Source organism: Calonectris borealis, chromosome 5, assembly GCF_964195595.1.
Source record: "Calonectris borealis chromosome 5, bCalBor7.hap1.2, whole genome shotgun sequence".
Taxonomy (NCBI): domain Eukaryota; kingdom Metazoa; phylum Chordata; class Aves; order Procellariiformes; family Procellariidae; genus Calonectris; species Calonectris borealis.
Window position 1 is genome coordinate 6,253,628 of NC_134316.1, and position 22,930 is coordinate 6,276,557.

At 36.5% G+C, this 22,930-nt stretch overlaps 1 protein-coding gene across 13 annotated transcripts in view; it reads left to right on the forward strand.

Annotated features, from left to right (window-relative positions):
* The first annotated feature begins 7 nt into the window (after positions 1-7).
* Positions 8-22,930, forward strand: part of KIAA0586 (KIAA0586 ortholog) — a 73,354-nt gene continuing 50,431 nt past the window's right edge. For 6 of the 13 annotated variants that reach the window (XR_012673764.1, XM_075150827.1, XM_075150833.1 and 3 more), the window contains exons 1-18: positions 135-655; positions 2,470-2,549; positions 3,654-3,723; positions 4,975-5,041; positions 5,590-5,619; positions 5,717-5,894; positions 6,276-6,509; positions 7,045-7,213; positions 7,728-7,895; positions 8,930-9,050; positions 9,953-10,097; positions 11,609-11,650; positions 13,093-13,319; positions 14,302-14,374; positions 14,695-14,955; positions 15,394-15,568; positions 21,232-21,417; positions 22,285-22,472. Coding sequence is in view for 12 of the 13 variants with exons in the window: in XM_075150827.1 (XP_075006928.1) it covers positions 352-655; positions 2,470-2,549; positions 3,654-3,723; positions 4,975-5,041; positions 5,590-5,619; positions 5,717-5,894; positions 6,276-6,509; positions 7,045-7,213; positions 7,728-7,895; positions 8,930-9,050; positions 9,953-10,097; positions 11,609-11,650; positions 13,093-13,319; positions 14,302-14,374; positions 14,695-14,955; positions 15,394-15,568; positions 21,232-21,417; positions 22,285-22,472 (2,718 nt within the window). In the remaining variant the exon portion in view is untranslated. Of the gene's footprint in view, positions 656-2,469; positions 2,550-3,653; positions 3,724-4,974; positions 5,042-5,589; positions 5,620-5,716; positions 5,895-6,275; positions 6,510-7,044; positions 7,214-7,727; positions 7,896-8,929; positions 9,051-9,952; positions 10,098-11,608; positions 11,651-13,092; positions 13,320-14,301; positions 14,375-14,694; positions 14,956-15,393; positions 15,569-21,231; positions 21,418-22,284; positions 22,473-22,930 lie in introns of all 13 variants that reach the window. The other 7 variants (XM_075150830.1, XM_075150838.1, XM_075150831.1 and 4 more) reach the window with 4 other exon arrangements.

Here is a 22,930-nt window from a genome sequence, read left to right on the forward strand (position 1 = left end):
GCCCTACCGGAAGTGGGCGGGGCTTAGGCACAGGTTTCCTTCCGGACACAATTGAGGACCGGACCGCGCGCAGGCGTGAGGGGCCGCAGGCGGGCGCCATTGCTATGGCAGCGGGCGCTTCCGGTACGGGTGGCGGGAAGTGGCGCGGGCCGCAGCGGGGCTCTCTGTCCGTCAGGCCGCCGGGGAGGGCAGGCGTGCCCGGGACGAGGCGGGGAACCGTTCCCCGGAGCCTTCAGGCCGCTTTCCCTGCGTGGGGGCAGGCGGCGGGGCAGCTGCCGCCGTAGCGCCCGGCCCGCAGGCTCGGCCTTTTTGTCAGAGTGCTGCTTTGGGGCTCCCTTCCAGAGCCGCCTGATGGAAGCAGAAAGCACCTCCAGCCTCAGCCAGGACTCCCTGGCGAGTCTCACAGCGGGCGACGTGCTCGTTCACTCCACAGGTGTCCACAGGGAGAAGCCCATTGAAAGTGTGACGGGAGCTGGTGGCCGTATGAAAAAAGTGACGATCGCTGTCAAGAAGCTGCGTGAAGCGGTTTCTCCCTGCCAGGCAGGTGGTGCGGCTTTGGCCGGAGACGGAGCACCCTGCGTTCCTCCAGCCCTGTTAGCCAGCAGGGCTCCGTGCGGGGCAGTAACCCGCGGCACCCCCCGCAGCGCGGCACCAGGTGCGTGATTTACCGTGGCTGTTCAGCTTAGCTTTGAGGTAAAAATCACTGTGTAGAGTTTTCAGTCATGTAGTAGTTTTATAATTAAGGAACTTTTTTGTATTCTGGTACTGCGAAGATCAGCACTCTTTCAAAAGTTGTGTTTGTTTGTTTGTTTTCCCAGACTGTGTTTTGCACATGAAAAGCGACTTGTGCAGCGTGAGGTGATCAGTCAGAGCTCCGTTAACAGAACTCCAGTCTTGTTTCCCGGTTCCCAGTCTGATTAAATTAGGCAATTATCATCTTTATCAGAAAAATTATGACTGTCATTGTGACATTTCACAAATATACGAGGCAGGAAGGTTTTAGGCAGCATCAGAGGATGAAACAGCGTACATGGGCAGGGACCCAAAGAAGAAAGTTAAGAAGATTGATGCCTTTCCAGTCTGTCATAGTTTTTAATCCAGTTTGTAGCTCATCTTTTTAGACACCATATCTATCTCTTTATTTTTATTCCCGAAGTATAGTCAGCAAGCAAAACTGCTTAACAGAATATTGCTCCTGCCAACAGACAGCTTTGAGTAGTCCCCATATTTGGGCTGTCTTTGGGTTTTCATGGAATTTTGTGAATTATTTTGTGGTTTTATACTGGAAGAGGGGTCAAAAGTCTTTTAAACACTTCTCCTCTTTCTCTGCTTCTTTAAAGATGATTTTTTCTGGAGAGCTTGAGCTAGTAGATGTTCAAGCTATCGCTCTATGATCTTGCCTTTTTAAAGAAGTGTTTATTGAACACTTGAAAGGTAATAAATATTAAATGTTGGAAGGAGGCATTCTGAGAAAGTAATTCAGCTCTAGCCTTTTTTAATTTGCAGAGTTTTTGAGGTTTTATGCAACAATGTGAGTTTTGGAGCTGGTCAGTTAAACAACTATTCAAAAAACTTGTAGTAAAAAAACCAAGTTTCCCTGCTATCTACCATAACTTTCAATTTTACTTGTTAAAATAATTTTTCTTCCCTTGTAGTCTTGGAAAACAAACAAACCAACCAACCCAACCCCTCCTAAACCCCACCTGTTTGACACAAACAACATACACTGATCAACTACCTGTACCAATGAAGCTCACATAGATGAGTAAACAAAATGAAAAAAATAAATTGCATCCTTTTCTGTAACTTTTTTTAAGAACTGTAGTACTGTTAAGTAAATAATTTAAAGTATTTTTTAATAGAATGAGACTGTAGTCATGTACCATGTACTCTTCAAATTCAAAACTGACAAAATCTGCTACTTATCTTGTCAGATAGAATATTCATTTTGTTTCTTTAAAATACATATCGATTACAGTCTTTGGAGTTTGGGGAAGGGATTTTAGTCTTTTTGGGGTCAAGGTTCAAACAGCTTCAAAAGATGTTATTTTTATAGTGTTAGGATGACATATTAGTCTCTGACATAACTAAAATATGTGCTGTCCTCAGTGTCCTTCTTCTGTAAGATATGTTATCATATAATTATAATTGTCTGTCTAGACAAGTAACTTTCTATGTTCCTATGATCTTTAGACTTGAATTTGAGCTAGACATTGTTGATTTTTTTAATGCTCTGTTTTTCAGAGACTTTTTCATATATTGTAAAACAAGTCTATAATCCAGGCTCACAGAATTCATTAATGTTTGTAAGCTTCCGCTTGATGGCTGTGGTCATTTGTGTTATGAAAGTCATTATGTTTAGATATTCAAAGGTACGGGCAGAGGAAATGCTGAGATTTGGGTTAGTCAAGGTATTCTGAAAATGCATAACAAATCCTTATGACCACAGAAAAACTGCTTTTATTTTAGGAGTCCCAAGTACTAAAGGATGTCCAGAATGTCTGCTTTCAGCAGAAAATTCTACAGAGCCCGTGTTTTTATCACAAATGGTAAGAAAAGTTACTGTTGCTTCCTGCAATCCTGAACTAAGAGAACAGCATTTTTCTCAAAAAGTTGTAGCTTCTGTAAAAGCATAGCAAATCTTTGGCTCAGCTTCTGCACAATAATTGTGCAGCTGCTTTCCTCTTTGTGTTGCTGCTAATGTGATATTAATGCTGAAGTGTTTGGAGGGGCTTTGTTTACTATACTGCTACCTGTTGCATAATTAATAGCAAGGCTTGTTTTTAAATTTTAGTGTAATTCTTCCTTTGAAAAGGCAGGTACACATGGCACAATATTTGTTAAAAACCCTAAAACTTCTTGTTGATTTTTTTTTTTTCCTCTTCATATCGTAGATAATGAAATGGACATTAGTTTATATGGAACTCTTTAATATTTACAATTGAAAGGCATATTTCCTTTTGATTTGTTTGTTGTGCCTTACATAGAGTGGAAACTTGTCTCTAGGGCATCTATACGGTGATAAGCATGCATGAGGATAAAATTAACCCATGCATTGAAAGGATTGCAGCAATGTCTCTGCGTGGCTCAAAGTAGACCTAGTGAGCTGAACAAGAGTCTCAAAAGTGTGGTGGAGTACTCCACCATCAAGTAAGGTTAAGTAAGAGATTTTTACCTTCCTAACTTGCCTTTATGACTCCTCATAGACTTTGATTATTCATGGATTCCACTTCAAGAAAATTCAGCTCCGTCCCTTCAGTTCCACAGTCAGTGTTATGAGTGCTTAATTCTGGTGTATGGGTAATCCTGAATTGTTCGAGATTGGCAACTTGTATAAACTTAAACACGTGTAGTTTCACTTCTACTTCTTTGGCCATAAATGAGGAGAATACGCTTAATCAGCACATAGAATATATACTTTTAATTTGAATTGTGTTTCTAGGGGTTTTGACCCTAAAATGTCATGTGAGTTCTTGACTACAAAGTCTAGATGATTCTGCAGTAGAGGTCTTAACGTGTTTTGTTTCAAGACCTTGTGTTACTATGTGGAGATGCATATATTTATGTATTCAGCAGTTCCACCCGCTTCTAAAATTTTGGCCCCCGATACTAGAGGCTTTAATGTATGCTTTTCTGCTCTTCTTGTTCTCTAGGATTGTCCTAGAGAAGCTGCAGTACAAGAAGATCCTTCACTGCTACTGGAAGATAGCAGACAACCTAAAGGTAAGATACACTGATGTACTGCTACAGCCCCCTTTTTGTAAGAAAACTAATTAATTAGAGGAAAAGGGAGCTGTAATTTTATCTTAGGTATAGATTGTTCAATATAGAAAGTTTTGAGTGAAAATATTCAAAGGTTTCTTTGATAAAAAGGTGATAATTGTGATTTACATTCTTAAATTTTGCAAATTTTACTTCAGTCTTGCTGGCATTATGCTAGCTTATGTAGCTCTTGTGATTTACTGACAGGGACTTCTACCAGTGCACCCGAATGTTGGGATTCCTTTTGCTAATTGAACTATTCATGTCTCTGAATAGGGAATAACCTTGTTTGGATGCATTTTCCTGTTATGAGTAATTGTACTACAAATGCATATTTTTCCCCAAGCAAGCTACACCATAAAAAGTATATTTTTAATCCTTAAGAATCTAAGAAATAACATTGTCGATGCCTTTTCCTTTAACTTCTGAATCTGCCAGTCAGTTTCAGTCAGATGTGGGGAAGTGAAGACTTTTTAAAGAAAATACACTTCTGCGGGTTTCTTGGATATCTGTGGCTGTGTAGAGGAAAGAAATACCCCCATTTAAGGCCAAAAATCAATACTTTAGTTTTGTCTTTTACGCTCACAGAGGCAGCAGCTAGCCGGCTTATCAGCATGCGTGTATTAGCTGTGTGTAGTCAGCAGTAGAGAAACGCCGAACCTGCCACATCTTGGGTTGTTACCTCTGCCCAGCAAACAGTGGATGAAGGAGAGCCTGCAATCCTTTTAGCGTAATTTAAAGCTATTAAGAAAATTTGTTGTAATTTGTGATGACTGCGGGGAAATATTCATGTCACAGTTTTATTTTTTTTTAATTAAACTTTTTTCAAGTTAGAATTTGCAGGCTTTTATTGAATGGGTTGTCTGAACTCAAGTTACAATTTATATGGCATTTTTCCTCAAATTTTATGAAGGTAAGGTATTGTCATTTTCACAGCATACCAAAACAGATTTTATTAATATTAACATTCAATACTAAATAAAACTGTGTTAAATGAAGCTTACGCTGATTCTTATCATGATTTAATTCTGCTACTTAGTGAAGGGAAACAATTTGTTATTGCAACAGATAAAGTGGTTTGTGCAGGCAACAGATTCTTCACAGGAAATTTGTAAAAAAAATTGTTGTTGAAATAATGCTTTGTGTTTACCTCTAAAATAGGCATTTTGTGTCAGTTAACCTGACAAAGTACATGTTATGTCTTCCCCACAGATGATGTTTTTATTTCTCAATATGCTACCGGCCAGAAAGAGGCTTTGAGAGCTGTGTTAAAGCAAAAGTAAGTATATGTTGTTGTCAGTGTCTCAGCTGTTCTGTTTCTGTACAGATATACTACTATACTACTCCTTCAGTTTCTGCCAAAATGCATAGCGGATAAGGAAAAAGTATTCTATTGTTGTCTGTTAGTATTCTTTTTCTGTCTATGAAGGTGTTTTCAGTTTATTTTATCACTCAGAGCTCACTGGAGTATCTTGTTTATTTTGCATACTTTTGGTAACGCTTTTAGACTATTTGAATTAATGATTTCATGATACAAGAGTCAGGCAAGATCTGCTCTGATAGATGATTCATTTCGTGCCAAAACCATATTTTTAAAGACAAATAAGGACACATGCCGTTTATCCATAGGCTGGAAATCTTGAAGATCAGAAGTTTAGTTGGACTTTGCTACTAGTACATTGAACTGTGCAAAATACAACCTGTAAACATATTCTTTGTTGCGGTTGCAGTCATCACGGGGAAATGCCTTTTATATTAGAATCTGTTACATAACCCTGAGAAATTTCTTGTGTCATGCTCAAAGATGAGAATAAAATTGTTTCTTAGGTGTCGAGAGCTTCAAGGAGAAATGCTTATGTAAGTAGTGATATCAGTGCTACATGTGGGACATCATTTGCTTGGAGGGGATATGGAGAAAATAATGCTATTTACAGGCACTTGTTTATTTTTATAGAACTCAAAATACTCCTGTACTCAAGGAGGTGAAGGTACAGCTCTTAGGAAATGCCTCCACAGAAAAAAAGGAAAGTGTTGGTCAAGACACCAGGTCAACACACAGGGAAGTTGATTCTGCAACAACCATTGCAGCAGCAACTGCTGCTGCCATTGCTACGACAGGTCCGCTTCTTAAAGTGAGTAAGTAGCGTGTGGTAATACTAGTTCTTTATCCACTTAGAATAGTAGATATTGAAATTGTTGGTAGTAGAGCCGGAGAGACTGAACGAGTCTGCTTACTGTTTGCTTCGCGATAGTGATCTCAGACTTACTGACCAATATATCAGAGAGAACTAATTTGGATTTGGCTAAATGGGCAAATGGACAGGGATCATGTGATTCATCTTTTAGAAGAATTTCATAGTATTGCTAAACCACTAAATGTTAGGGCTAATTAGGATTTTATTTGTTTCTTTTGGGAAGCAAATCATTCCATGATGATGGGAAGGATGTTTTATTCTCTTCTTGCTTGCACCTTTTTTGCAGTAAGGTTTTTTCCCTTTTTTTTTTCCTCCCAGGTTCAAAATGAATTGGAAGCAAAAGTTAACTCAGTTTCAGCATTACTTCAGAAACTACAGGAGACAGACAGACAACTGCAGCGTGTTGCTGAACAGCAAACAAATACAAGGACTCAACATGAGAAACCTCACTGTCATGAAAGAGTCAGTGAGCTTGAAAAACAAATGAATGCTTTCATGGTGCAACGGATTCAGCATTTGGAAAAGTTACAGGAGCAACAAATGAATATTCAGGTATCTAAGTAACAGTGCAGAAGCTTTAGCTTAATCATTTCTTCTGTATCTCAGTGTTAATGTTATAATAATTTGGATTATATCTTAGTAGTAGAAAGAAAGAAAGATCCAGTGGCCAGCACATGAGCTTTTTGGAAAAAGTTTTATTTCTGGTTCTGTCCCGGATATCTGCTCCCCTCCCCCCCATAATTTTTGTGTCTGTGGAAAGTAAATGCAAAAATTGTGAAATGTTCTCATTCCCACTAGATTGTTTAGACCTTTGTTAATTGAAGAAACTTTCATTTAGTAAGTAGCCAGTCAGACTAAACATCTAAGAAGAGTTATAAATTGTTTCTTCGGAGAGTCCTCCATGCTTTTTTGAAAGGCAGAATCATGTCCAAGCACGTCTGTGTTGCAAGGTTGTTGTAAATTACTTTTCTCTCAGATAGCATGTCAAAATCTCATTAATATGATTACATGGCAAGTATTCGTGTTTAGAGTTTTACTTGGGAAACTAATGCATATATCAGAAATACTTTGTAATTTTGTCTCTTAGTCTCATCTCATTAGCTCTGCAGTCAACATGGGTGGCTTACAGCAAATTCACGTACCTTCCTCCAGTCTCATGACAATACAATCTGAGAAGCCAGAACAGCGATTGCTTACTAACGAAGTATCTTCATGTCAGAGGGGCTTATTTCCTACCAATGGTCTACCTGCCCAAGGTGAAGACAAATTCTTAATAACTTACTTCCGGTGTTAGTTTTTCATTAATTTTGTTTCCATTAGTAGTGGAATGTGCATGACATCAGTAATGAGTAGTAAACATTTATTCTGTATAATTGATTTTATTGCCTAGTATACTAAACAACTTATACCACTTATTCTGAAAATGTTCCAGTTTAAAGTAAAGTGAGAGTTTGGTATTTAGTGAGTGCTTAGTCTGCACCAAGAGAGACCTAGACTTAATCTAACATAATTTTACTGAAAAATAATCTATGTGGAAGCTTGTAATGAACTAGCTCATACTATGGTTGAATATTTTTTTTTGATCCCTTTATAATAGCACTTGGAAGTATGAAATTTTCTTTCTGTTTGCTTTTTTAACTAGTTCTGTAATGTTTTGCATTTTTGTGAAAAATTCATAATGTTGGCATGTTTTTTTCCTCTAGATTTGTTTTCCTATGAAGAAAATCGTTAACATTTAAATAACCTTAATTTTTTTTTTTTACTCTGAAGCATATTCAAGCCAGTTTCAAAACTGTGGCATTCATACACAAAAATCTCCTTTAAAGACACCAGTTCCTCGGAGACATGCTCCAGAACCTGTATCAAAAAATGTGAAAATCTCAAAGAAAGAAAACCCTGCAACAGAAAAGGAAAATGCTTACAAATCCACATGTGAAGGTATTGTGAGTAAGACACTCCTGTCCTCCACTGGCAGGAATAGTATGGCCTGGGGTTTACTTTGTGTGGTCCTCACCTATTTTGACCTGTTGGGTTGCTGGCACTTAAATACATATATTCAGAATATTTGAAAGTACGTTTCGGGAGGGTTAATTTTGAACATAAGTCACTCTTAACTAACTAAAGACTTAATGACAGTACTGATCTAACCTATAGCTTCTGGACAGAATTTCTCACTGAGAAATATTTTCTCAGATGAAAAATCAAATGCCCATTCATTGTCAGGTTAAGGAAGATTATATAGAATAATGTAAAACTTTGGAGCTACTCAATAACTTTGTCATTATCATTGGTTGAATTGGAATTTTTTTTCCCAGAACCATGGATCCACAGCGTCTGTGGGCTATCGTAATGAAAACAGCATGTATAAAGCAAACGTGAAGTAATTTTCTTCTACTGCTTTTGATCAGTTTAGTGGCATGAAACTCAGTTTTGAACATTTCATTAAAAAATAAAACATCTTTTTTTAGTTGGTTGTGTTGTTTGAGGATCTAAGATTGAGGAAGAACATTTAGAAGATCCAGCCATTGTACTCTAACATGATGGACAAAATGCCTGTTTGTGTCTTTATCAGATCCTTCTCAGACTGCTGCTTCTACCTCTCTTTTACAAAGCTGTCACGTATTCCTATAGTTTCATGGGTCCAGGAATAAATGAAACGAGACAAAGGAAGAAGAACAAATCTCTGACATTATGGACAGAATGTTTCTTTGTGACTCAGTTAATTGCCATCACAGTTTCATTCATCTGTTTTCTGACTTTGCTAATGTAAAGCATAGTAAGATAGATTAGTGTGAGTGGTTTTATGTGACTTGTCTTATCTGAAGTAAATCTGTATTTTAAAATTTAAAACATTATTTTTACTATCCTTAGTGATTATTATATAATGGTGAAATATCTGGAAAGGAAAAGAAAGTATTAAATATATTGGACAAACTTAACAGTAAATGTCACTTTCTTTTTTTCTGCCTTAGGTGAAGGGAGGCTTCTTGAGCATATTCTGAATTCTCAAAAAATGCCACTGAGGCAAACGGAGTTTTCCGAGAAGGCAACATTAAACAGTAATAAAATGAGCTGGCATTCTGAAAGAGACAGGTAAATAAACGTAACAATCCAAAATTGAGGAAGATTTTTTGTTTGTTTTAATGGAATCAGGAAAGGTGTATTAGATATTGATGGTGTAATAGAGTCACTGGTGTGGTCCTTGAGTCTGACAAAGCTGTGCTTGAAGGAAAAACTGGAGCACTGGTACTTCTATGCCACTTCTGCATTTCTGTCATACTGAAGGTAGATGAAAGCTCGTTGCTAAGGATAGTTCGTAACACCTTTCTTGGAGGTCAGTGGGTGTCACTTGGAGTGCTTTTCTGTCCTCTGAGTATATTTCTTCTATTGCAGCAGCTTGTGGAGTAGTGCCAGCTATAGTAGAAGCCAGCTATACAGGCGTTGTGTTAAAGTGGAACTGCCCTTGTCAGTGAGACTCCAAGCTGCCTGCTTATGGGAGCTATATGACAACACCTTGTTGGGAGGGAGCAGCATCAGCCTACCAGTTTCTAAGCTTTAGAGTGAGTTAGGAAATTTTTTTAGCCACCCTGAAACATATTTTCCCCAGGCAATAGTTTGATGTTATAATTTCACTAATATACATATACTAATATACATATACTAATAAACAGCTACATAGATAAAGTCTTATTTATGGTCGTATAGACAAAAATATTGCTTCAAATGGAAAGGTATCCAAAGTTTAAATGTTGCTCTATTCAATCTGAATTTTAGATGTAGTTTCACTGTTCAAAATACAAGGATACAGCTCAAGGTGTTAAGTGGTAAACAGAAAACCCAATAACCTGTCTAACCTCAGGTGAAAAAGCAAATTCCATTTTATATAAAGGTTTGGTATTCTTGCACTTTAAATTCGTGCTCAGTTTCAAAGTTGGCTACTTTCTTGGGCCACATGAGGAGCCGTGAGACTTAATCAGGAGTGTTTCTCCCATCAGGCATACTGCTTTGCGTACAGACTCATTCCCTGCTTTTGAAAACTCCTTCCAAAATTGCAGTTCAATTGAGAAAACGGTGAAAAAAGCAGATGATTTACTTCAAGATCTTGGCCAGTTGAGAAGAGAAATGCATGACATGCTACAGGTAAAGTCCGTGTTACTGGAATGACCAAGAGTTTGAATAAGGGGAATAAAAAATTTGGAGAAAAACTTAGAGGTCTGGTATCAGTAAAAGAGTTGCCCTTGCTTCTACCTCTGTAAGAAGACTGACATTTGTTTACAATTACTTGAAATATTGCAGTCTTTGTATGTAGAACGGCTTTGAGCCCGAGTAATGTCTCAATGAGTATGCAATGGACTAGACTGTAGAGGCTTTTACTGCCATTCTACCAAACATAAAACAGATTTAAAAAAAAGAAGTGTTTTATTTATTTGTTTGTTTTAAGGTTTCAGATATTTTCAGTGCCTGTTTTCTGTTTGCTCTCTTCCTGTGATACTAGAGCTACACAGCTGATGTAACATTCCCATTTGGGAAAGAACAATGTTCTAGTTATCTGCAGTCAACTTTAGGGATGACTTAAGCTACTTCCTTTCTCATTTTGCCATTTCTTTTTGTAAAGAGTGCTGTTGCCAAACAATTGCCTGGCATACATCATTGTATTGTTTCTCATGCTAATGATTTTGTACCTTTGGTGCTGGAATGGTTCTGTGTTGGCAACATGTAACTTGTGTCTGGCTTTTGAAAATTGAGGTTTTTATCTGTTTGTTAAACTGGTGCCATGTGGAAGCAAGGTATGCCTGATCATTTAGCCTGCCGCCTGTGGTCCTCTCTGTTCTTGTAAATGTAAGCGGTGGGAAAGAAGAAAAACTTGAATATCCACAGGTTTGTGAATTGGCTTGGAACATAATAGTCCTGATTCTATCGGTTTGTTTCTGTGGTTGAAGGTTTCAGCTTGCATATTTCCCTAAAAATACCGTGTATTACGTGCCAGTTATTTGTTATTGTGTCTTTAGAAAACATAGCTTCATCTGTCATATCTTATAGTGTAGCTGATGCATTGTTTCATAGATTTGTAAGATATTAGTAGATTGCACATTTAACTGTTCGTACTAGTAAGAGAACTGATGCCACGTGCCCCATTTACATTGCAAATATTTGCTTACCACTATTGCTAAAAACTTACGTTGAATAACATACCTTAGTATAGGCAGCACAGAACAGGACAAGACGGGGGAAGGAATGGCAGGTGAGAAAGACACAGTTGACATAAATGGGTTCAAATATCTTCTTCTTTCTTATGAAAAAGGTCAATAGGAAGACAGAGTAGATGATTTCAGCAAATGTGGAGTTGAGTCAATTAGATACTTAGCTATTGACGTCTCATCATTGAGAGATACGTAAAGTGAGAAAATAAATGCTTGGCATAAACGACCACTAGCTTTGTCATGCAAGCAAATGAAAGGCCTGAATTAACTGAGGTAGGTTGAGATGGAACAGAAGGTGGTGCTCTAATCCCAAAGAAGCGTGCAGTGAGATTTAGTAGTTCACAAGGAATTCATTGTGCTCATGTAAATTGATCAAATATCTACTCTAGATTTTACTTTGACAGATCTGTGTTTAGGTAAGTTTCAACAGCTCTTCTTCTGTCTTTTTAGGAAGCAAATTCATGGAAATCAGACATGAATGATCTTATTAAGGTATACCTTGAATTTTTATGTTTTTGTTTTTTTTTAAATACTGTAATACTGAAACGGTTTTGAATATGCTTGCAATGAGATAACACTACAGTAACTATTGCATACCTGTATTTTTTTGAAAAAGTTGCTATTATGTACAGATCACATTACTCAAAGTAAGATTTAACTTGTTCTTTGACTTGTCTTATTCAATCTTAGTGAGCTATCTTGAGGGAATAATACAAATGCCTGGCAGAAAGCTGCTGCCTCAAAACGGGCATGTTGTGGACTGCTAATACAATTACCATTTCATGGTCTGAGTCTGATTGGCAAGTCTACATCATTTTGCGGTGAATGTGTATCTGTATTTCTTACGTTTTCTCACAAATTTCACCTGTCTTATTGAGCTAGTTCTTGTCAAAAAGTTTAATTTTAAAATGCAAACCTATATAAAATTGGTAGATAATTCAGTATATTGTCCTTTTCTCACCAGGCAAAACCAAAATCATGGGATCAGTGCGTTGATTTCTATTTTGTTATGTGTGCTTTGGCAGTACACGTGTTAGAACATAAACTTTTGTTTCATTCTGATTTGACAAAGGAGCAGCCTTAAAGCCAAAACTGATTTTTTTATCTGTGAGATTTTTTTCTTTCGTTCAGTTAATGCTTTCAGAGTCTACTCCAGTTTGGGTATTTTGGTTTTGTTTTGGGGTTTCTTTTTCTTTACATACATGTATCACTTTTTAAATTTTTTTGCTTCCTTTCTGGAAAATGAAGCACTCTATTTGGGGCCCTCTGGGTTTCATCAGGAATGTGAGAACTATAGCTGTATGGCTCCTTGTTTCCCGTGTACTTGTGTCCCTTCCTTTTATATTTAGCAGCTCATATATGCTCGATTTTTATCTCTGTAAAAGGGTTCTGCAAAGTAAAAGGCTAATAGTTGCTTCATTGTTTCTTATACAAAGTAAAAATCAGTGAAAGGGGGAGAGGATTGTGGTGCTGTTGAGGGGTTTATTATGTTGTTAAAACTTACGTATGTTGCCTGGTGTTTCTTGGGATAGATTGATGCCAAATGAGTGCATATATTTAGAGGACTTTGGGTTTTATTGTGCTTTTAATTATACTTAAATACTGTTACATGGAGAGATTTGCATGTAATACTTCATGTATCTAATTGCCATCTTTTCACACGCTTATTTGCTTCATTAGCATTGCTTCTCATACATTATACCGTTTGGCATTTGAGAGCTTTTGGATGTCTTTCCATTTGCTTAACTTTTAAATATATTTGCAACATACTGAATGTTCTTGAGTAATTGAAGTTGATGATAGTACACATGGACAGTGTTTCATGTCATCATGGGCATTGATGTGATGATAGATTAATAGGAATTCTGATCAGTGTGTAGAAAATTGAAATTACAATCTCTGATTAAAAGCTAGCGGTTCTGCTTCAATTTTAGTCAAAAAACCCTACTGTTGCATCTGATCTTCCTGAACAACATCAGCTCAAAAAACCATCCATCCTTCAAAATGTTAAAGTGCCAAAATCTATACTGAGGGATGCTGAAAGGATTTTGAGAGGAGTTCAAAATAATAAAAAAGTTCTTGAAGAAAATTTGGAAGCTGTTATTCGCGCAAAAGATGGGGATGCCATGTATACTTTTATTAATGCCTTGACTACAAACAGGTTAGACCCTATTATTCAGTGCTTTGTGTGACTACTCGTTGTATGTGCTCACCTTTTATCAACTCTCTTTCAATTTTTTTAATTCCGTGCATTGAAGAACTAGTGCAGTTCCCTGAAAAAAGTATTTATTGATTCTTCTTTGGAATCATGAGGTGATTCTCTTGAACGTCAAATGTTTTTTGACCCTCCTGATGTGAATTGAATTTTTTGACGGATACCTGTTACTTCTTGGTATGATCTATGCTCCATAACTTAAATCTGAATTCTGAGACTATCATCTGGACAAACTGCTCTGCTGTCATGACATCGGCGCTTTTAGCTTTTTATAGACAAACTTGCATTAATAGGAAAATTAAGCAGTAATTTCATAACTCTAAACAGAAGAGGCTTCATTAACCTGTAAATGTTACAGAATTAGTCATCCTACAGCAGATCTTTGGGCTTTTGAATTTTTGCTTAGTTAGTTGTGTTAAATACTCCTGTTTGAATCATAATGAAAGTTTTCCTATCAAAATGCTCTCTAATCGTGTGTTTTCCTGAGGAAGGTAACTATTCTCTTCATGTAAACATTTTTTCAGGCATGGTATCTGCTATCATTATCTTTTAGAGGAAGTAGTAATTTTTGTCATCTGCTTTTTGTCTTTGGAGTTGGAATGATTTTGTTGCCTTGTTTTTTCAGTTTTTGATCAAAATAGGAACTGACACATGGCTGCCACTTATTCATAGATGTTTGTAATAATGATAGTATATACAAGCAGGGGGTGGGGTTTGCAGGTGGCATTATGTAAGAACAGATTTAGGTTCGGGAAACTCAGGATAGGGTATGCTTAGTGCCTTTTGGAGACTGTAGGGGTACATAATCTTACTGTCTCTGTGTTCTGGGTTTCTCTTTTTATAGTATTTGTAGGTCACTACTTTCCCAGGAACAAATCTATGCAATTTAAGAAGCACTGACCTAAAACAGTTCTTTCTTCCGTTTCAGAGATGTACTGGAAGAGATTCGTATCAGAAAGACTGTGGATGAGTGGATTAAGGCAATTAGTGTAGAAATCCAGGTATGCTGGAAAAAACGAGTTCAGGTTTTTGCATTGTATTTTTCCACATGACATTGTTCTTTCAATGGCAACAGTTAAACATGATTCACTCACAACTTGAAAACATGAGAAAACCACTTATTATTGCTAGCATGTAGTATGCTATAATAAAATGTTTACCTCTATTTTTAAACTTTCATTGCTTAATGAAAATCACTGGTCACAGTTGCTGGCTAACATGAAAAACAGGCCATTTCTTAGAACTTCAAAGTTATCCACAGACTCTTCTGATAGCCTTGAAGATAAAATCTCCTTCTATTACGTTTATGTTTTATCTTCAGGCTGAAATGGCAAGAAATGATTTGGAACAAGTGAAATATGATAAAAAGGTCCCATGGATCAGGAGAGCCCAAAACATCAAGGCTATGAAGACCAATAAAGAAATCAAAGGAAAAACTCAAAAAATCCAAGGATGCTCAACAGAGAAGCCTTTATCTGCAGCTAAGCCATTGCAGAAGCAAGCAGAAGATAACACAAGCAAACAGAGGTTTAGAACTTACTTTTCTTCTGAAAGTTTGCAGAGGAAAGAAAAAAGGGCAGCTGTGAGTTCCCAAGTAGTTGGTTTCTTTTTTGGTAATGACTGCTATACTTTAGATTGCAGTATTCATGTGAAAAATTGTTTGTATGTGTAACTCTAATAATTTTAAATGAAAGTGATAGCCCTGTCCTGTGGATTTCTGTTGTCAGAATTGTCCTTGTTTTCATGTGCTGTAGAAGCCTAAGCTGAGTGTGTATGACAACGTAGAATTCATTGTCATGTTACCAATTTGTCGTACCCAGCACCTGCTGTTTTATTCAGCTGTTAGTAAGTTTCTTGTATGTATTCTGTACGCATAAGTTTTCATGTGTGCTTGCAACTGTTCGTTGCAGAACTTCTTACTTTTTTTTCCTCTAGACTTTTGCAACACTACTGATGCGTTCAAATTTTCACACATGAAGAATTGTAAACTACTTTTTTTTTTTTTTTTGGTGTGTGTCAGGCACCTGTGAATGGAAGTGCAGTGGTACAAAACGAAGACTATCTGTGTCAAGTTTATGGGAAACCAATTTACCAGGGCCATCGTAGCACGCTTAAAAAAGCACCATATCTGAGATTCAACTCTCCCTCTCCCAAATCTAAACTTCAAAGACCCAAGGTGATAGAGTGTGTTAGAGGTAAGTAATTCCTTGATGTGAACAAGGTGTTCCTTCCCAGTTTTTCTATTAGGAATTCCTTGTATAAAGGAAACTATTCCATCGTAGTTCACCTGCTCTTCAATTTAAAGCTTAAGCAACTGCAGTAGGCTTCCTAGAGAGGTGGTCGATGCCCCATGCTTGCCAGTGTTTAAGAGGCATTTGGAAAATGCCCTTAATACCATGCTTTAACTTTTGGTCAGCCCTCAAGTGGTCAGGCAGTTGAACTAGATGATCGTTGTAGGTCCTTTCCAACTGAACTATTCTATTCTAAAAGATGCTCTTTTCAAAACTGAAAAATACCAGTAGGTTTTCAGATTTGCTTAGTGTGGATCTCACTTGTTTTGGATTATCAAATTAATACTTATTTCTAAATTTAATAAACATATTAATATAAATTTATTGTTGCCCAAGTCTTAAACAGCTGAATTGCTAGAATTAATGACATAAGCACCTGAAAGCTGAGTGTGTTGAAAAACTAACTCAGCTTTTGATAAAGGTTACTGAGAGATGTATTCTTCATGTCAGGTTTATCCAGTCATGTCATTTAAATGATTGATTCATTCAGAGTTAAGAAATCTGCTGAGATTTGAAAAATTAAGGAAGCCTGATATTCCATTTCCCGCTTCTAATACATGAATTGAAATATGAAAATTTAAATTTATGGGTGTGAAGATAACATCTATTAACTTGAAAATATTTAAAGGCATGTTAATCAGAAGCATTGGTTAAGTTCACTAAATGCAAGTAACTTCTTTTGTTAGTCAAGTCAGGGTTAAAAGCAGAGTATAACTCTTTTGTACTAGCTTGTTAAGCTTATTTAATTGATTGATAAAGGTTATTATTTGATTAATAATGAATTCCATTCATCAGTTTTGTAGGCAAAGTGTTAGGATCAGAGGATTCTAATTTTCAAACCTATTAAAAATGTGTAAAAATAATAAAAAAGTGAAACTATATGGTATCCTACATAGGTAGGTGTACATAAACTTTATCTTGAGTTAGTAGAAAGTAATGTTTTAATTTGATCTATTTTATTTCCTAGTTATTTTTTCAAAACTTAACTGATTCTTAATACAGAAACTAAGATAAATCTTTAACTGATATGTCAGAAAAACTAATGTGTATCATCATCTCACTGCGGGAGAGAGTGAACAAATTACACAATAAAGGATAATGATGGAGAGACAGAACGTGTTAAGTGTTAGAGGTAGTGCAAGTGATAGTGGGCACAATTGAGTTAATAGGATGAGCATCAATGGAAAAATATTAGATGGCTTCCCTCTATGCTACTTGCACTTACGCTGTTGTTACCCATGCAGGGAAAATACACTTGATGCAATCTTAACTGTCATGTTTAAAAAATGGTGTCTGAGTTTTTATTACAACAGTCAAAATATTATATTCTGTATGAAATATAAGAGATTAACATGAGAAGGCAGTCACTTGATGAGAACATGTTTTTAGGCTGTGAAAATGTATGGTATAAAACATATATATGTCTTTGAAGACAAGCACTGCGGGTTTTTAGTTTGTGGTTTGTTTGGGTTTTTGTTGACATTACTATGTACATCCACAAATGGATGACAAATCCTCAAAATAGTACAAGAATCTATTGTTAAGCTTGGCACAGTCTTTATGCCATTTCCTGGCACTTTTCTTACCTGTGGTCTGGAGCCCAGTTGTGATCCATGAAGAAAAAATGTTACCGGTAGAAAGTATTTGCAATTCTCATAACCCTCCTAGAAAATGTGGGTTATACTCCTGACAAAAATCTAGATGACTTTTCAAAACTTACTTTATTTTTTAAAAGGTGAGAACTTGGTATATGAAAACTGCTAGTCTTGTTGTGTATGTATGTTATTTGACCTCTCTTGAAACACTTCTTTTTTTGTGAAAAATGCTGGTATACTCATTTGAAGGACCAGCATGATATATCACTCTTTTAGAATACTGGCTATGCTGCACACCTGTAATTTAGTTTATTCTGTACAGATTTTTTTGAATAAAATGTGTGCTTGTAAGCACTTAGTGTAGCAATAACAATGATACAGTGACCTCTAAGATTTGGATTGAGAACAGACACTTCTTCAAAAATAGTTAATCAGCAGTTCTGCTTTTGCCGAGTCCTAAATGACATTTTTCTTCTATATTTATTGGGCTCTTGTGCTTTATAGAAGGTCACAACCTTTCCAGGGAGGCCAATTTCATCATTCCAGAAACAATGCCTTGTAAAGAGGCAGAAAAAGTGCCCCTGCAATCTGATTATAATAAGTAGGTCATTTGATCATTTGATACTAACTGTTTTCTACCGATAATGTGTTTAATTCAGTAGTGTCAGTGAAAGGTAAAGATACAGGTTGCATGCAGTTGTAGTAAGCTGCTTGTTTTCTGTTGGAGGCGAATAGAAATGAAAGAGAAAACTGTGTACTGGATCCATGCAGTCTTCAATCTTCCAGAACTCCTGCATGTGACAAATACAGTTTAAAAACTATTTGCTTGAAAACAGAATGAACTCTGGATAGCCTTTACCCAAAGTGATTCTCTTCCAAGTCATTAAGTCATACTACAGCAGTACAGCAAATGTGTGTTTGCAATAATAAAGCCGCCATAAAATTCGTTTCTCTATTTCACATCAGACTGCAGTTACAGAAAGTTATGTTTTTGTGTCTAACTTGACAGCAAGCAAAATGAGGCACCCACTTGTATTCTTATCTAAGGGAAGAAAGGAAGAATATGGAATTTCTTGCATGTCACTTACAAAAATAGCACTCCAATTAATATGTGTCCTATTGCCATGTTTTCTGATTTTAATGGCTTTAGACTGAGGTCAGCCTTTGTTTGATACTGGCATTATTTGTCTTTGACTCTTCATATAAGACAGTTGGTTAAGCTGCTTAATTTTTGTACTTTTCTTTATCTTGCTGATAAAATGGAAAAGTAATGCTTCTGTGTTTCACGTGGGTCTCATGAAGACAATAGTTAAATAGTTAAACAATAGTTAATTGTTTAAAACAAATAGCTAAACAATAGTTAAATATTTTTGAGGGCTGCTATTCTGAAAGATGCTGTTATGGCAGGAAAGTATAAATAATAAAATTAGAAACAGATCTGTACTCCTCCATAGTAGGAGTGTAAATAAAAAGAAAGTAAGTTGAATGAGCACTTTAAAGCACCAGGTTCTTAAAAAAAGAAAAAGAAAGAAATCTTGCTCTCATTAGACATGGTTAGTTCTTTCCTTCACGGATCTGCACCCACAGATTCCCTTCCTGGCCTTGATGTACCAGGTGATAAAGGCTTAAAAATTATTGGAAGTCGTTGGCCTTGGGTTTGATAGTCTGGAAAATCCAGACTTATTAAATGACTCTATTTTGTTAGAGCAGTCCACTGAGCTTGTTTTAAATTAGTGTTAGAGTAAGGATGTTTATTTAAGACTGAAATGGCCATCTGGAGAGTCTCTTTTCAGTCATTTTATAACTCTCTCAACCATTTTCTTTGCAAATAAACTGTAGTGACTAATGCTTGGCTTCTTGTGGGAAATTAGGAAAAAAATCCAACTAACACTTTTATGAGTAAGAGAGCATTTCTGAAAAAAGTTCTTGCATCATTTGAACTGATAAATATATGTAAAACACTAGATTTTTAAAGCTAAGTTTAATTAAATGTCTAATTTCTGCCCAGTGCAAATAAACTTTTCAGAGGGAAATAAAAAGTTGAAAGCAATTAAAATGAGGTGCTGTGTGTATACAGTACTTAATCATTGTTACTGTGAGAACCTTGTTTTTATAAGTTGGTGGTATTACAGATATGTTGCCAATTTCTGCTTTTACTCAAAAGTTGAAGGCCAGGGGGGACTGTTAGATCATATAGTATGACCTCTTCTAAATCACAAGCCACTGAACTATGTCTATTTATGTTTCTGAGTCCGGTAATTTGTCTTTGACTAAAGAACAATTTTTCTGGCTAACGTATGCTTTGCAGAAAGGCATATGCTCATCATTTAAAGACATCAGAAATTCTGCCCTTAATTACTTCTTCGCATGGCTAGATACCTTATGGTTCAAAAGTAAATGGGACACTTCAAACCTAGTATCTGATTTATAGTGAGTTTTTGGCTTCAGTTTACAGCTACTTCAGTTTCCGGGTGATTTTCCTTAAAAAATGAAAAAGGCCTTTTAATGTCCAATCTATTTTAAAATTTACAGGGATACACAATTAGAACTGAATGCAGTATTATCATATATGGAAGTCTTCTCCTGCTCCACCTCACTGACATCCTGTTGAGACATCTGAGGATTACATTTATCCCTTTGACCACAGATTGTATTGTGATTTCTCACTGCATTGCTTATCCAACGTGACCTTAAAGCCTTTTTCAGAGACGCTTCTTTCTGATTTGTATTTTCTCATTGAAGAATTATGACTTGCCGTTCTTGTTTCTAGGCTTATAACCCATAATTTGTGTGTATAAAAATACCACTTCTTGAGTGAATTGCCTTACTTGCTTGTCTGCATTTGTTAAAAGTCACATTATCAATCTTTATTAACCCTAAATTTTATAATCATTGACTTATTCTTCAATTAATTAGGAAGCTATTAAATGTGAACAGAGCTAAAAAGTGCTTGTTGCCATGTGTTAAATGGCCATTTATACAGGAAGGGTGATGATTAGAAACAACAGAGGAGTAAGATGACATTTTTCAACAGTAGTGAAGATACGGAGTTGGTTACCAATGTGATTCTTTCCAGGTTCATTTTCCTAATGCCTACAAAATAGCAGCAGAAGCACTTCTGTTTGATTCATGATTGTTGATTCCTTTTTTGGGGATGTTTCAGGCAGTTTTTATCCATTGAGATTAAAGCTAATGATTTCCCTAATAATATCCATTGTTTGCAAAGAATATAGGTTGAATAAGACCTTTCATGACTGTATAGTGAGAAACGCAACACTGCAATAAACGTTCTCCTCTGCTATATGCTTAGGCATTGTTACATACAAAGTACTTCTGGTTGGCTATTTAACAATACGTTTTCAAAACTGGACCAAAAAATCAGTGCTTCCTCGATGTTGCAAGTCAAGACTTATGGGTGTTAGTTATGGCTTTATTTTCCACTAGCAGTGAGTTGTTAAACCAGGAATTTGTAGATTATACCTGTTCCTTTGAGAACCTGTCGATGTTGTGGCTGGAGACAAACTGCATGTTTATAAAATTGAGGCAGTTAATCAGATGAACAAGAGATCAGTTTGGCTATATTCTATATCCTGTCTGTTTTTTATGCCAGGCTTGCATGCCGTTCTAATGCTGTATTTCAAACCTAAATCATGGGTTTCTTCTTACCTGCTAAATTGCACGTTTCATTCCAGCCTACTACCATCCTTGTGTCCTTTTCTTCATATTTCTGTGCCTTTATTCACTAGATGCAGATATTCAAAAATTGTAATTTTAATTCCTTCATCGCTATCAATACTGCGACATCTAACTTAGCACTTTTAGATTCCACCCTTCATGTCTCGCCCCCTTGCTCCCTCCATCCCACAGCAAAAATTTATTTTGTTCCAGTTGAAGGGCTTAAATTAGTAGACTCTGGTATTGTTCTGTTTGTACATGCTTTGATGACGTGTGGTTTATCTGCTCTTGTTTCAGGTACAAAGGTAAAGTCAGCAAGAACACAGACTTCTCGCACACAGAAGGTAGTAACCAGCCCTAGGAAACAGCACCCTTTATATGCACTTACCCAAGAAAATCAGTACCTCTTTAGTCCAAGTCGCGATGTACCTGCAGTCTGCGGTCCACTTGAAGGTCACCTAATTCCTATGGCTATTCCACTAGGTAGGAGCAAATAACCTGTAGAAGGGATGTGTGAAGGTTAATTACTGCTACTTCATGGAAATAAAACTTTGCCCTGGCCCGTAAGATTTGCAACTGCCCTTCTCATGGGAAATCTAAATGGGGGAACAGTTTAAAAGTTCTGATTCTCCTCATTCTTCATGCTGGATGTCTGGCAACACCCTAACAGACCAATTATTTGCTTAGCTGTACATACCTCCTTTGGTACGCTTTATATTTCTAGGGGTCTTGTTGTGGTTTTTAGTTTGGTATCCATGAATCATTGGCCCTTGGATTCAACATTTACGATGACTTCAGTCCAACAATTTCAGTAGGATTGTGCCAAACACACTAATTTCATTGTCATGGCTTCTGTATTTTTGGACCTTCAATAGAACCTTTATAGAGGCCTTGTTTTGGGCAGGGTTTGTGTTATATTGGCATTTAAAGAAGATAATTATTAAAAAAAAAAGGATGTCTCAAAAATTTGTGGGACGCTATACTAAGTGTAATAGTATTTTGAACATGATTAAGAAAATGTGAGGTGCGGGAAGCATGGTATGTAATTTTTGAACGGCAAACACAATGTAGTTATTCTCGTTTTCAGCAGTAGGTGTCACCGTAGTCAAGAAAAGTGAATAATTTTAAAAAATGGCAGTTTCTGCTGGGAAAGCCTTAAAAATACCTGGTGAAGCACTATACTTTAGCTAGTATTAATAGGGAACTTCTTAATTGGTCTGTAATTGCACACGAGATCTCAGTCTGTCTCATGTGAAACACAGGCAATTAGAATTTAATTTTAATTAATTTATTAATTTACTGACTTCAGAGATTTATATATATCTTTAATTATTTTTAAACTGTCCTTAGGTCAAACCCAAATCAGCGACATCTCACTGCAGCCTGCTGGATTAGTTATAGGTAAACCGCACCCTGTTACAGTTACAACCTCTCTTCCTCAAGTGCCACCAAAACCACCGGTTGAGGTAAAAAAACCAAACATAGCTGTAATAGAGATGAGATCAGAGAAGAAGGATCCACCTCAACTGTCTGTGCAGGTACATGTTAAGAGTGATGATTATTTGTTTGTTTATTTTAATAAATGCTAACTAAAGACAGTCTTATCCATTAGTAACTTACTTTGACATCGGTAGATGGTTTTCAGTAAGCTTTAGAAACGTATAGAATGGAGGGACCAAGAAGTTGTCATGGTATGCTAATATTTTTATTCATATTTTAACAATTATCTTTATTATTTGACCAAAATAGAAAATTATTTCTTCTGTAAGTCACCTATGCAGGGTGTTTGTAAAATAGTTCTATGTCACATTTTCTTTTTTTTTTTTTTTTAAGTGAGATTTTTGAGCCAGAACAAACTTGGAATAAAAAAAGTATTAACATAAATGTCAGTTTTCTTGGATGACTGCTTTGGCCTTTGAGATTTCTGTTTCAAGCATGATAGTCAACCCAAGGATTTCACTCCTGATTAATCAACTGTTGCAGTCCTTACCTAGTG